This window comes from Aricia agestis, chromosome 3, assembly GCF_905147365.1.
Source record: "Aricia agestis chromosome 3, ilAriAges1.1, whole genome shotgun sequence".
NCBI lineage: Eukaryota > Metazoa > Arthropoda > Insecta > Lepidoptera > Lycaenidae > Aricia > Aricia agestis.
Window position 1 is genome coordinate 14,291,788 of NC_056408.1, and position 16,092 is coordinate 14,307,879.

The 16,092-nt window shown below is 35.4% G+C and overlaps 1 protein-coding gene across 1 annotated transcript; it reads right to left on the bottom strand.

The window, feature by feature from the left end:
* Window positions 1-2,696: 2,696 nt before the first annotated feature.
* LOC121725256 (ER membrane protein complex subunit 2-like) lies at window positions 2,697-15,288 on the bottom strand. Its single transcript, XM_042112124.1, has 7 exons — window positions 15,097-15,288; window positions 14,733-14,843; window positions 14,071-14,221; window positions 9,382-9,525; window positions 8,839-8,995; window positions 8,403-8,498; window positions 2,697-2,913 (listed from the first exon to the last, which is right to left on the bottom strand). Exons 1-7 carry the CDS (start codon window positions 15,125-15,127, stop codon window positions 2,752-2,754), a joined length of 852 nt encoding a protein of 283 aa, XP_041968058.1. The 5' UTR covers window positions 15,128-15,288; the 3' UTR covers window positions 2,697-2,751.
* Window positions 15,289-16,092: the final 804 nt, after the last annotated feature.

The following is a 16,092-nucleotide window of genomic DNA, read 5'->3' on the forward strand; positions in this document are numbered from 1 at the left end:
TCTACATATTGAAAATAAAGTTTATTTTAATTTTCTCTTTTCCTGAGCGTGTAGTTCGAAAACGGATTAGAATTTGGAAAAAGTGTATAGAATATAATTTATAGAGAATTTAATAAGCTTTAATATCGTCATAGAATAATTTTTGCTACAACGCATAGTTTTTTAGTTATTGACAAAAAACCAAAAAAAATGACCTTTGTCCTCCCCTCCCTCCAGCTCACCTCCTAGACGTCAGGACTTTTAGTATGTTTTGTCCCTGATCACCCTGAATAACTTCCAGCAGAAACCGCTTAGGTTCCCGCTCACGCACTCTATACCCTCTTGAAGCATGAAGAAAAAAATTAGGTCAAGTAGCCTATCTTAATAAAAAATCTACATTTTTATCACTGACTGACTGACCTATAGATCAAAATTCTAAACCACTTCCAGATGACCTAGAAGGCTGAAATTTGGAATCCAGCTCGGTAATTGTGTGAGCGTAGGGAAAAATAAAAAAAAAACAGAAAGAATCGGTCAAGGGCGAGTCGGACAGAGCGAAACTAGGCAAAAATTGTATTTTTTGTATGGAGACCCACTTAAATATTTATTTTATTTTACTTTTATTTTAAATTATGAAAGTCCATACTAATATTATAAATGCGAAAGTGTGTCTGTCTGTCTGTTACCTCTTCACGCCCAAACCGCTGAACCGATTAAGCTGAAATTCGGTATGGAGATACTTTGAGTTTCGAGGAAGGACATAGGATACTTTTTATTCCGAAAAAATGTACGGTTCCCGCGCGATAAACGAATTTTGACGCAAACGGAGTTGCGTATATAAAAATATAATTAAAGATTTTGTGAATATTTCAAGTGCCTACCGGCTGCCATTATTGATTTTGGGCAAAAAAGGCCAAAAAATCACGTTTATTTTATGGGTAATGTAAGCTCCCCGTAAATATTTAAATTTTTGTGAAGTGAAGAAACTTAAGGAAATGAATAGAAGGTGTCTGTCTGTCTGTTACCTCTTCACGCCCAAACTGATTGTACCGTGGAGATATTATAGTTTGAGTCCCGGGAATAGACATAGAATTCTTTTAATCCCTGTCTGTCTGACTGTCCGTCTGTCCGTATATCCGTCTGTCTGTCCGTCCGTCCGTCTTTCGGTCTGTCTGTTAGACAGCTATAAATTAATAGCTACTTAACCTCAGCACAATAAGTTGTACCCTATAGTTAATGGTTGGATATACACTTGTGTTATACCTAACGTGACCATACGTCCCGCTTTGGGCGGGACAGTCCCGCTTTTGCAGACAGACCAAATGACAATTAATAATTATAAATAGGGCCCGGATTTATATGTAAATACATATTTTTATTTTAAACGATTTTCGGCCTAGAATGTGTTTTTTACACGAATTTAGACTGCGAAAAACCAAGTTCTATTTTCCATATTTTAGGGTTTTACAAAGATAAGAAAATGTCACAATCGTCCATATTTTCACAAAAATCCAAAGAAATACGTCCCCGCAACCATGCGGTCCTGCGTATTTCGTTCCTCTCGCGTTCGTATTCTGTTTCCAAAGAAGTTTTTGGTGGGATTTTAATTTTAACCAAATATACCTTTTAGCCATGTCTTACCATCAACTAAAAATTTAATTACCTACCATTGAGAATGACTGTTGAGTGATGGATACTGACTATTATTTACTACTAAAAGTATTTAATTGATGAAAGAAATAAATTTTCAAGTACTATCAGAGAAGTTGATTCCTATGCAAATCAGGGACCTAAGTAGTTTGGTTGCGTTACGTCAAACCCAGCTGACAGATCACAATTAACATTGAATTGACATATTCAACCAAATATGGTCGCATGAAATCATCACTCATCACCCGTACCCAGTGCATGGCAATCAGTTTACTCAGTTTACGTTTAAATAACTGTTCACATCTTTCGCCTTAACTCTGACGCTGGCAACTCCTAAATGGGGAGGCTTACACCAAAAGAAGAAGAAGAAGAACGTTGGTCTGTCAATTGCATAGGAATCAACTTCCTCGATGGTACATTACATATTAAATTACTATAATAGTTTATTACAACACTTTAAAATAAATAACCAAATGTAATGATATTGTAAATAACATTATTATTATTTATCCTAAGTTCCAGTGTAGTGGAACATTAATTACTTACTTAAAAATTTTGACATAAGGCCCATTATTTGTCCAACTCTTCATTAAATTGAAGGTTAATGTGAGCTTTTATAATTTTGGACGTGGCGGCAATATAGTGGACGTCCGCGGTAAAACGATAACATAGGAAGTAAAATGAAAAATGTATGGAAATATATGAAGACGCTTTTAAATTTCCGTCGACGATAACTTTTTAACGTGCACGTTAGAGGACATCACGACGTCTACACTCTTCTGAATCGCACAAAACGTCCGCAGTGCATAAAATCAAAAGGACATTTAACGTACCCAATGTTTTATTGTGGAAGTCGGCGTCCACGACAACGTGACGTCCGGAATTATAAAAGCGCACAATCATAAATGTCTCTGAGTACGGCGCTAAGAGAACCAATCACCCTTACCTCGTGTTACAATCACACCCTAATACATATTATAACTTAAACTCTTGCACAGAAAACAATTAAATCTAACATTTGGTACAAAGATACATAATCCATAACATACCACAAACTTTTTCTTTAAAAATTTGTACAAAATGTCATATATACTGTTAGTATCTGGTATAAATTGGGGAATGTTACTCGTTAATAGCGAGAGCGACCATCATCTCGTGTAGCACGGCGGAGTCACACTTCTCACGCTGCGTGCGACTGATCTGCGCCTGGGTCCATTGAGATAACTTCCACAGCTCCTTGCGTTTGCCGCCGGTTTTGTGCCCGTTCAGAAGATTATTGGTGGTCTGCAATTATACACATAAAGTAATTATTATCATGGGCGTACCCTGGGGCAGGGTCCCAAATCAGATTTTTCATAAGCTAAACACCTAGCTTATGAAAAATCTGATTTGGCCCCCCGGCACCAGAACCTGGGTAATTTGCCCCCCTCCCCCCTCTGGCCCGGAACCTGGGTACGCCCATGGTAATTAAGCATATTTTTTAAGTTCTATATGACTCAGAGAACTTCATATCAACCTAACTCCTTACCTTATATTGGATTTACACGAATATTTTAAGACTAAAATTTGCCAAAAAGGTTAAGCCGTTCTCGAGTTTTAGCCAGATTAAAAAAAAAACATTTTTAGGGTTCCGTAGTCAACAAGGAACCTTATAGTTTCGGTCTGTCCGTCCGTCTGTCTGTCCACTGTTTTGCTCAGAGACTATAGGGCCTACAAAGCTGTAATTCGGCATGGATGCCGATTTTAATGATGCCCACTAAATCGTATATAAATTCTTAAAAAATATACTTTTTTTAACGTATTCGGCGGAATAAAGAGGAACTTTTCGTTCAAATTCCTTTGAACGTGACTGAGATGATGTTGTTAGCTGTAGTGTAAAAAACGAAGTTATAAATGTACTACATTCATTGACCATACAACATATTGAGCGTGGCCCGACACGCACTTGGCCGGTTTTATTTGTATAAATTGATGATGCATGGCAATCAGTAAATTGGGTGGTTCTATTTTTTCGGTCCCATTTGGCTATTTTTGTAGAATAAATTTTTTAAAGATATTACGACAAAATTTTGTATTTAGGCTTGTGTACTTATACCTACTCTGATCCCTGAATTGCCTTAGTCTGCTATTTATATTTACAATATAAATAGATGGATGGTAATGATGCAACAGACGGAAATGAAAATCGATAAGATGGAAATGTAAAGGATTGGATGGAAATGAAAAATAGTTATATATGGAAGCGAAAAAAGTTAAGGAATTTCATGTTAGATAAACAGAATACTTGTTATTGTTTTATTTTTATGAGTAATAAAACCAGCGTTACTTATTGAAATCTCCTCTACTAAAATAATTGACAAAAATATAAGACTTTTGGTAAAAAGTAGGAAACAAGTCAGACATTATTATTTTATTTCAATAAAATGCAATTAATTCAATAAAACCTTTAGTTCTACTATATCATCGTATACAATCAACATTCCATGTACTTTACCCAACTATTAACTTACTAGAGTTTTTAAGGAAAACACAATTTTAAGAAATAGTTTCACAAATCGCAGTTCTATGCAATTTAGCGCCGACTAGTTTAGTAAACTTAAGTAAACTCTTGAAAATAATATCCCAATTTGTTACAAACCACTTTATACATTAACAGGCATTAGAGATAGTGATGTTGAGCAACAAAAATATGTATTATGTTCCTGTAACTAATAAAATCTTAAATTCTTAAAAAAACAGTTTTAAATCTTAAATATTATGTTTAATCACTTAATTATGAAGTACTAGCTAGATTAGTACTACATGGATAGGTACTTATTAAAAGGAAAATATACAGGGTTATCCGTATGTTACTAAAAATACTAGTTATTTCAAAATAGTTAATCAAATCAGGCGTTACTTTGCGTAAATCCATAGCTTAAAATTTAATTTGTTATTATTTTTAGCAATATTCCGCGAAATAAACTTCCACCTTTAAGTAAATGAGTGAGTGTACGCATAGGCATGCGTACAGCACCTTCCTCCTCCCACACTGCCTATGCGTACACTCGCATGCAAGAACCTGCAAACACCACCACCACACAAGAGCAATAATGTTGGTTAAGTCACTTCACTTAAGTTAAGTGAAGTGACTTAACGGACGTTGTTCGTAGAGTCTACATCTTGAGGATGCTCCGGTGTTGGGGCGAAACGCGCGTCGAGGTTTTCAACCTGCATGGTGGTGAGGGGCCTTGCACGGATTTGGCAACATTATTGCTTGTGTGGTGGTGGTGTTTGCAGGTTCTTGCATGCGAGTGTACGCATAGGCAGTGTGGGAGGAGGGAGGTGCTGTACGCATGCCTATGCGTACACTCACTCATTTACTTAAAGGTGGAAGTTTATTTCGCGGAATATTGCTAAAAATAATAACAAATTAATTTTTTTTATATTTCAAAATAATCACATATTTAGTTTCATTATGAGATTAACATGAATAATACTATACGAAGAACGTCGGTTCATTGAAGGCTCCAGAAGCATATGTTTGACAGGGCGTTAATCGCAATTTAACGTTGTTCGTGGCGGCCGAAAAGGAAGATCTTCCGACCGAGAGAGATAGCATGCTCAGTCAGGCCGACGTCATTTCAGACGTTGTATATGTCTTGCCGTTCTCCGAAACTTCGATAGCGCGATGCAGGAATGTTAGGCGAATTGTGGGTACCGCCACATCACTCCCCCCCGAAGACCTGTGGTATTCTTCGATGCGCTTGTGTTGTCAGGTGTGGGCCGAAGCTACGCGTGCAATGACCAGGAGAGGGACTCCGTGCTCTGCTTGCTGACCGGTCGTTGTAGCCTATGGCTGCCCCGTTCAAGCCAGACACGGGTTCGACCGGCGCGGAAGCCTAACGTGGGTTATGGTCGAGGCGACCCGGTTATGCTTGATGTCTGCTGACGTGGTGCGGAGGGGCGGGGAGTGTTGACGATGATTAATGTCCAGAAGGATGCGTGTTCTTGTCGGTGGTCACCAATTTAACGTTGTTCGTGGCGGCCGAAAAGGAAGATCTTCCAACCGAGCGAGATAGCATGCTCGGTCAGGCCGAAGCCCAATGACGTCATTTCAGACGTTGTATATATATCTTGCCGTTCTCCGAAACTTCGATAGCGCGATGCAGGAATGTTAGGCGAATTGTGGGTACCGCCACATCTATATAGAGTTCCACAATCCACAAGCTAGGACCCCCAAAATAGAACCATTCAAGTGAACCAACTGATGATGAAGCAATCCATTCTCTGTTTTTGAGATTAGCGGTAATTTGGTACAGAATGACTCGCAGCAAGAAATATTGGAATGGAATGTAATATATAGATAGGATTTGGACAAAATCTGTTATTAAATACTAAATAATACCAAAAAAATCGGAAAATTGGTTTAAAAATCGAAAGTAATGGATGGGAATGAAGTGGATGGAAATGAAGTTTTGGCATTTAATTTAAATTTTTGTTGCATTCTTATATTTTTTAAAAACCCTGTAACTTACCTTTAGAAGGTATTTCAATAGCCTTTATCATAATGTATTATAAAAATCACTAGCAACAAAAGTCATTTAAATAGGCAATGGATGGTAATGAAGGCTAACCCGTGACAAAACGAGAATTTTCAACTAAAAATTAAATTTTCTCCGAGAAACAATGCGCACATCTTATCTCGCCTTTAATGTATGGCCGACATGGGCGTGAAATGAAACTATATTAATATGATAAAGCCGAAAGTTTGTATGGATGTTTGTTACTTTTGTTACTCTTTTACTCAAAACTACTGAACGGATTTTAATGAAACTTTACAATAATTATTATAAGTTTTACATTATATATGTACATAGCTCCTGAGTCCTGCGGGGCTAAAATGGTCGCTTTGAAGAATCATGATAATCATAATATGATTCATTTTTCTACAATCGCAAAATGCAACTCTGCTTGCAATTCATTTCTGTACTTTTGTACTGATTTGACATTTGTCAGTTTGACAGTTTTGACAATTTATTTGCTGAATTGATTGAGAGGAATTGCTAAATGTGACCATTTTAGCCCCGCTGACTCTTTAAGAGGATTCCACACCGCCATTTTTTCCATACAAACGTTGTCCCCTGTTTCCTCCCTGGATAATGCTAGTAGAGTTATAATTTTTTTCCTGAATATCTACGGCCACTAATACAATGTCCCTATGTTTTCTTTTTTTTCATAATTTAATTATTAAATAAGATATGAACGTTCAAAAACCCAAAAAAATGGCCAGATTTTCCACTGTGTTCAAACGTCCAGAAAACAGATTTGGATAGATTATACAAAAAAAGCAAAACATAGGAACACAGCTCAAGCCTTTTTTTAATCTTTAATGAAAAAAGTACTTAAATCGGTTAAGTTTTGGAGAAGGAATCAGGGGACAACGAATCGTTGATTTTCTGGATTTTCTGCAGTTGTCTCTATCGCGTTCTGCGGTATAGGCTTGAGGTAAGGGAGACAGCTATAGATATTACACGTACTTTTTTTTCATTTCTCTAGCCGCTGTGGTATCTTCTTAAAGATACAATTTTGGGAGTTTCGGCGTTGTTTTAAGAACGGAAATTTTATACGTGGGAGAGCCATGCTTCGGCACGAATGGGCCGGCTCGACCGGATAAATACCACGTTCTCACAGAAAACCGGCGTGAAACAGCGCTTGCGCTGTGTTTCGCCTAGTGAGTGAGTTTACCGGAGGCCCAATCCCCTAACCCCTACCCTATTCCCTTCCCTACCCTCAACTATTCCTTTCCCTTCCCTACCCTCCCCTATTACCCTATTCCCTCTTAAAAGGTCGGCAACGCACTTGCAGCTCTTCTGATGCTGCGAGTGTCCATGGGCGATGGCAACTTCCATCGCCATGGGCACGGGGAAACGAGCAAACGGGTCACCTGATGGTGACCCGTTTGCTCGTTTGCCCCCTTATTTCATAAAAAAAAAACGGAAAGCATATTATGCTATTATTACATTCATCATTGTCATCATCATCACTACCATAAACCATTATTTTAATTTTAGTCTCGAAATAATTATTCCTAGAATTCAAGAGAAGGTTCATATTAGGAGGGAGGTGATACGAAGTTCACCGGGTCATTTGGTGAAGTCAAAAATTATTAAAAATGCACGTTTTGCATTGCCGCAATGGCTAATGCTTACACGTCCATCTTGAACGACGTTTAGATCACAACTGAACACGGCCATCATGTAGAGGCGTTGCGACCATTGCATAGCCATCGCATGCGCCATTCGATCGCCCAGCGCTGGCCCATCTTGAAGAGGGGCCAAAAAAGCCGAGCGCCATAACAAGAAAAAAAACTTTGACATTAGCGTTGCGTTCAAAAACCATGAAAGTAATGTCATAGTCGAACATTATAATATTTACGAAATTCACGTACTCTACTGATTAATATTAACTAAAAATGTTAAAATATCAATATCTTGTGTCCAATTATAATTACCAGGTTCATAAAAACATAACTTCATATCAATTTTTGTCATCAATACCCGAACATCAGATAACGTGTTACTTAATTCCTGAACGTTTTCCTTTGAGTCTACAGTCTATGGTATATAGTGCGATTTTAGTTACACAAGGTCTTGAATGTCATTATTAGTAGAGCTCTGTATTGACCCTGTGTAACGTGTGTATAGCTTACACACCCTCTATAACTATCCGTACGTTAAACACGCGTATAAAGATTTTTTATTAGTAAGGGGGAAGATCTATTGTGTACTTACTAAAAACAATCCAAGTAAAGCTCTCATGTTGTCTGGATTCAATTTTAAAGCTTGACAATAGTATGTTTTAGCCATTTCCATGTTTTCCAGACCACCCTGTAATACAATTCAAACTAATGAAATATCGGTGAGCACTGAGCACCGACCAGTTTTTAAGTTACATTAGAGTGAACATGACTAGTCATTGGACTGTGGACAGTACTAGTCATTGGACAGAGCACAAAAACACTATATTTATTAAGGTTGCTTTAAAGATTACCTGTTTTTCTTAAAAATCAGGCGTTCTATTACTTTAAAAACAGGCAGTTTTTAACAAATATTGTGTTTTTATGCTCTGTCCAATGAATAGTACTGTCCAATGTACTAGTAATTTACCCTACCTATCATCATACACTTAAAAGAGGAGAAATATTTTATAGCAGTAGAAATTTATTACCATTGTATATCTAATGTCAGCTAAACGCTGATGAAAGAGGTGATTGTGTGGCTGATGGAGAATCAACTCTTCTGTGCAGAAAGCTGCCTTTGAATAATCCTGTGTTTGAAGATACAATTCTGAGAGCTCTTGCCAAGCTTCCATGTCAGACATAAACCTAAAAAAATATATTATAATATATATTTTATCGGAGAAAATTTTGCTAGAAAAAATTGTTTATATCTAAGAAAACATTGTTCACCATTTTGTTTACTAATCCTATTTTTTGGTGTTGGTCACATAAAAATTTAACCTCTATTTTTAAAACTGTACTGTATCCTGAGCACTTTTTCACGTCTCAGTATAATAAGTACAGTTTTAAAAGTTGTGGCATTGTGGCAGAGGACGGCCACAGACAGACAAACGTGGCGAAGTCTAGAGGAGGCCTTTGCCAAAGGGCAAACTGACACCGATGTCTAATTATAATCTGAAATATTATTAATCTATGTAAAAACGGTATCAGTAAATAAAGGCTTTATTATATTATATACTTATTATACTTACTTTTTCAAGTAATCCACCAATTCTTTTATGGTTTCAGCAATAAGGCCCTGTGCTTTAAATATAGCAATACGACGTTTCCGAGCCATTGAGTTAGTTTCATCTGCTTTGATAATATTATCATATATTTGTAATGCTTCGTCATACCTGAAATAACAAAAGTTTAGTTTGTTATACCAAAAACAGAGCAAATTTCTGGTAATACATAACTCCAAATTCCAATAATTATTGTCTACTAGATGATGCCCACAACTCCGTAGCGCTAAAACGAGGTTATCGCGCGGGAACCATACATTTTTCCGGGATATAAAGTAGCCTATGTCCTTTCCTTTGTTTAATGCCCAATGGCCTTGGACATTAAACAAAGCACAAATTAGAAAACTAACAACATGTCAAAACGCAATGAACAGAAGCATGATAGGGAAAAAACTCTCAGATAAGATTAGAATAGAAACTATAAGAAATAAAACAAAAACTAGAGATGTAATCATGGGTGTACCGAGGGGGAGGGGGCCGACGCCCCCCCCTGGATCATGTTGACGTTCCTACTAAGTATATTATCTAGTACTTTTATCTATAAAAATTAAAAATTAAGAACGAATTTTTGCCATTTGTTTGCAATACAATATTTTTACAACTAAAAATTTTATTTTTTTTGTTCTTTATAAACACCTAGCTTATGAAAAATCTGATTTGTCTCCCTCCGGCCCAGAACCCCCCCCCCCCCCCCCCCCCCCCCGCCTGGCACCAGAACCTGGGTACGCCCATGGATGTAATAGTTACCATCAAAAGACTAAAATAGAAATGGGCAGGACACACAGTACGTGGCAAAGATAAGTGGAATAAATCAATACTTTCTTGGTTCTTGGGCCACTTTAAAAGGAAGCGTGGACGTGGGGAGACCCAGGCGATGGGTGGACGACATAATGGCTCATTTTCATTGGTCGATAGGGCCCGCATGCTGGGGTGCGGGAGATTTCTGAAACGCATGCCACAGGGCCCGCATTCGGGGAACCGTTTTCATTAGTCGATAGGGCCCGCAGGGCTGGGGAGAACCTCTGTGTTTGATGTTACGCGGAGCAATTTTGACTGTCTGTGATTTATTGAAGAAGAAACTATTGGCGTCACTGAAGGAGAAGAGAAAAAGATTTTGGGTGCGAACTTTACTGAAAAATAGAAACAGGCATGGCGCGTCAGAAACATTGTATATGGAGTTACAATTGCATTTGGAGTGTGATACACTAGAAGATCATGATATTTTTTTTAGATTATATCCATTATTTTAACTTGCGCTCACATTACGTTATTTAGCTACTGGAGATTCTTACAGAAGCTTGTGTTACTTATTTCGCGTGTCTCCTTCTACTATTAGCACTTTTATACCACAAGTATGTGACGCTATTTATGAAGCACTGGCAGATTATTTAAATGTAAGTAGTAAAATAATACGCATTATCACTAGAAAATAAGTATATTTTGTATTTCAATTTTAACACAGCTGCGAAACATAATTATACTTTTGGTAGTAATTTCGATTAAACCTAAGTACCTAAACATTAAACGAAATTAAAAAAAAAAACAAAATTTACCAATGAACACGAGGCAAGTAAATAGTAAAGAGATAAATTAAACACATTGTAAACTATTATTTAGCAATTGTGGTAGTAAATAATTAGTATTGATTTTAACTGAAATGTGCTGCGGAAACGAAGTTTCCCTATTTTTGTGAAACCACCCATAAATCTGTTTTTAGTCTAACTAATGACTGAATACAACCATTCATCGTCGCCGTTGACCATGTTTTAGAAACGTCTAATAAATTAATTTGCATGTTTTTAGGCAAAATAACGATTTTGCCTAAAGACATGAAAATGAAGATATTATAAACTCCTTTCAGTCATGGATTTCAGTATCGTCAGTAATGGTCACTCACGATCTGTATGCATTGACTTCTTTCAAGCATAATCACATGAGAAAAGTAAAAGGTGCTACGATCGAAAACGGTTTACACTTTACAGCCTTTCTTTTATTGCCCAGCTGTAACCTTAAAATATACATTTAAAAGTCGCTGGCCCCGGGCAATAAAGGCGTAATATCAAAAATCGTTTTGTTCAGGAGAGACAAAATAAGCTATTTTGTTTATAGTGCAGCGTACAGTGGTCCAAAACAAATATGTGATGTCTCATATGAAAGTTATTTTTTTACCTATTTAACCATACCAAAATAATTGTAATAGTATAAAAAACTACTAAGCGACATTGTTTCAATTGTAACATTGTTTATTGACTTTTTATAAACACCAAACCGCTTGAGATTTACGGCTGTAAGAACATAATACGACGTATTTTACGCTTTAGATTTCGAGCGTACCAGCCGATTACTCCGTTCTTCTGGGGAATCTTACAGCGAAAGCTTAGTTGTATCGTATCTTCACCGGTTTTTTTAGTTATGTTTCATAGAGTAATGCAAGAATACAGGTTTAGTCGTAAGAGAATTTTTGATTCAATAAAGCTTTTGTCATTTATTATACCCAAAATATTATTTTAAAAATATGAAATAAATAGGGGTGATAGACTAATACTCAAGAGAAGCCAAAAATCAAATAACATTAAAAAGGGCGTAACCGGCGTTTACCGCTTTGTTGCCTGGGGCCAGCGAAGTGTTTAACGATAAAAATTAACTTTGTTATTTACAAAGATTTATGTTAATAAAAGTAAAAATTGTACATGGTTGTACGAAGTTTTTTGTTACTTTTACGAATAATATTCGAATTATTCGAAAACTTTTGTAAAATATTCGAATTATTCGAATAGTAAATTTGTTGAATAATAACATTCCCTATACGTAATTTAGAATTAAATCTCCCTACCTCCAAAACTACTAAACCAATTTTGATGCAACTTGCACTATTCCCTAAGTTGAACAATATCTAGTACAACAAAAAAAGATTTACTGACATCGCAATGGCAGTTCCAGAGATATGCAAACACAAACATAAAAACATACATACATACTTACATACATAAATATTTACACTTTTGAAATATTTTGACACATTTGTTCAGACGCTGATATACGAAAATTAAGCAGTTCTGGAATATTACATACATACGCATCGGATTAATAACCTTCTTTTTTTTTTTAATCGGTTAAGTAAAATCAACGCCGTTTTCAATGCCGTTTTCAACGCCGTTGGGCATTTCAAGTGTAGCCACTCACTTTAACGCGTTAAAATTATACTTACATACGCGATGGTTAGTAGGTAACAAAAAGAGTGAAATTATTATTTTTAACAAAAAAATTAAAACCGACTTCCAAGGTAAAATCAATAATAACATCCTTATAATATGAACTAAAAAGTATTAAATAATTTTACCTATCTAATATTGCCTTTTTCCGAATTCGGCTAAACCTCAACTATTTCTGTACTCAATCTTCATAATTTTGAAGTCGGTGCCAGTTCCAAAAGTTTCAAATATTCTGTCAGAGAACTAAAGATTCAGCTATCTGGTACCGACTTCAAAATGATTTTAGATAGGAAAAATTATTTAATACTTTTTAGTTCATATTATAAGGATGTTATTATTGATTTTACCTTGGAAGTCTGTTTTAATTTTTTGTTAAAAATAATAATTGTTTGATAGCACTGTATTATATTAAAATAATGTTTATACTTGGTAAATAGTTAACGAAGTAATCATTTACAATTGATAACACTTTAGTTTCTTAATTAGAAGACCTAAAGATAATGTATAAAGTTAACTAAATTACCGAAAATATTCTTAGAAAAGTGTATTGATGTCCAATGCCCGAGTTGGAAAAATCCGACAGTAGGGACAGGACATAAGCAATGATTTACTGATACAAAAATCCACATAAATTAAAACATTTCTGTTTTTACTAACTAATTTATTATAAAACAAATAAAGCAATGGTTACTGAACAAATAAACGTGTTTGTTTTACTTAATTTATAATAAATACATTATAAAAATTTCAGTGATTGAATTGACGATTTCCATCCCTAGCCTGCATGTTTAGAAACGAATGTTGTCAGCACCCCCTGCGCCACGGTCGGAAAAAGACTACCGCTTCTGACGTCATAAGCGAGTGCAGCCTTCTAGAATTTTCCACTAGTGTTGTGCTTATGATGATGCTATCGATAAATGTGATTATAGTCGATACTTAAATTAGAATAAATTACAAAGTAACGCTTTCCTATCTGTCTGTCTGGTACGACATTTAGATGAAATTGTATGCGTGTAAAGGGGATAGGATATCGATCTACTATTGAAAATGTATATTTGTAGTAGGTTATATATTTAAACAACTAAATTATTTAATCCGTGGAAACTATAAAATTAATATTATTTGAAATGTAATAACAAATATCGGTATATATATAATTCACTATTCAAGCTGTTTTTATCTAATGTTTTTGCCAGCATTGTATATTTAGTATTTACTAACAACATTATGGATTCAAATAGTTACTAGATATCAGTTTATACTTTATATAAATTATAAATTAAGAAATAAATTATTAACATTGAAAAAGATAAGTATTGCTCATCACTATTTGTTGTAGGTATACATTTTTCGATTTATGGTACCGGCGCTAGAGGCACAACATTTGATTTTTAGCTCGGCAGTTAAAGGGTTAAAGATATTAGGTAAAAATGGTATTACTTACTCCTCAGCTGCTTCAAACAACATTCCTTGGTATCTCATAACACGCATGCTTCCAGGAAACTCTTTTGCCAGCATTGTAATCCACTCATTAGCCAATTGATACGCATGATAATCCAGAGCTGCATTTATAAGTTGCTCGAGGATAATGTACTCTAAAAATAAGATAAGTACATTTTTACTTGAGTGAAAATAGACAAAAAGAAAAACCTGTTCTAGTTTCTCACTTTATTTTGAAAATGGAGTTGATATAGTATGATATTATGAACACAATTTTAAATTATTATCAACAATAATAGATTGTTTAATGTTTATAATTATGCGTTATAATATTGGCTTCAATGCGTCTTTTAAAGTCCCGGTGGTATCAAATAAATCAAATAAATAAAAATAAAATAAATCATTGTGAAGTGGCTTTTCCAACTTATCAGACAAAGACAGCAACATGGTCAAGCCCCCGTAAGGGCTGGTGTGCAAAAAAAGGATTTTGGCGCCCCTTAGGCAATTTTTTTGGGTCTTTGGTTTTGGCACCCCTAGAGGATGGCGCCCGTGTGCATAACACACATTACACATATGATAGCGAATGTCCCTGAACATGGATTACCAAAAGTTAATATTCGAATTGTAACATAAGGTATGGAGGAATATGAAAATTTCATTACTTACTTTCTGTACCCAAATTATTGATTTTGCTTAATACCAGATCACTCAGATTTTGTATATCTGCACTTTTCCTCTGATTGCTTTCACGCTGCTTGCGCAGGAACTCCAATGCATCTGTAATTTGAAAATTATTGAATATATATCAATAATTACTTTCCTTTTAGTTACGTCAGGGAGAACCAAATTCTATACTTAAACGATTATTGTAATGTACTGAAACATTGCACTTAGAAGACAATATGATAACGATTGCTAAATCTATAGTTGATATAAAAACTATTTGATGATATAGGTTACACAGGTTTCTAGAAGAGTAGATATAAAATTAGAAGCTAAAGTTATTCCTTAGAAATAATATTATGTATACCATCTACAGTAAAGTTCTCTGTAGTCTTCATGATGATGTATGTAATGTGTATGTACGTATCGCACAAATATTAGCCAGAATCATAAAATGTATGAAGGTTTAATTTATGTTTGAGAACTAAAATTAATAATTTTTGTTTTTTGGTACTAAAAAACACAGAAAGTAGGTATATTGAATAGATAAAACAAGAATAAAGAACATAGATTACTAGTAGGTATATAGAATTATTCCCATTTTTTTTTTTTTTTCATTTTTGACAGTTTTTGACAATTTTTTGACAAATAGATTTTTTTTTGAAGGCAAAGGAGCGTTGCCCATACAGCCATGACAAATAGAGAATTATTGACAAAATCATAGACATAATATAATGCTAAGTATATATTATGTCTATGGACAAAATATTATTCTTTTCCTTCATAAAAGGCCCATTCACGGCAGGACTGCACGGCAGTGAATGGGCCTCACTGATTGGTTCATACTTTGTACCCTTTGTGCCCTATGGGCCCTTTTGCCCGACGGCTGACTGTTTATCTTTATTTTTTAAAACCACTATGAAATTACAGAACCATAGACACACTGTCGAATGTTGGCTTAATAGCTGACTGGCATAGCTGTTGGCTTATAATAAACAGCTCAACAAGGCTTTAAATGAACGTGGGTGACATTGATGGGAGCGCTGCTGGTAAATGAGAACTGTCAAACACATGTCAAAATGACGTTTTTGTATGATAGAATCTTGTCCTAGAAATAGTTCCTCATTGTATGATTCCCTCCCTCCTACAATCCCTCGCCCTATCAATTTTATAAGTTTTATGAGTTCGGTAAGGCTTTAAATGAATATTATGTCAATGATGTTAATTGGCGCTGCTGGTAAAGGAGAACTGTCAAAAATGACATTTTTGATAGAAGCGTTAGTTCATTGGTTAGTTCCTTTTCTCGCCACGTTCATAAACAGCCTTGTCAGTTGTCACATTTCACAAACCTTGTCGAACCATC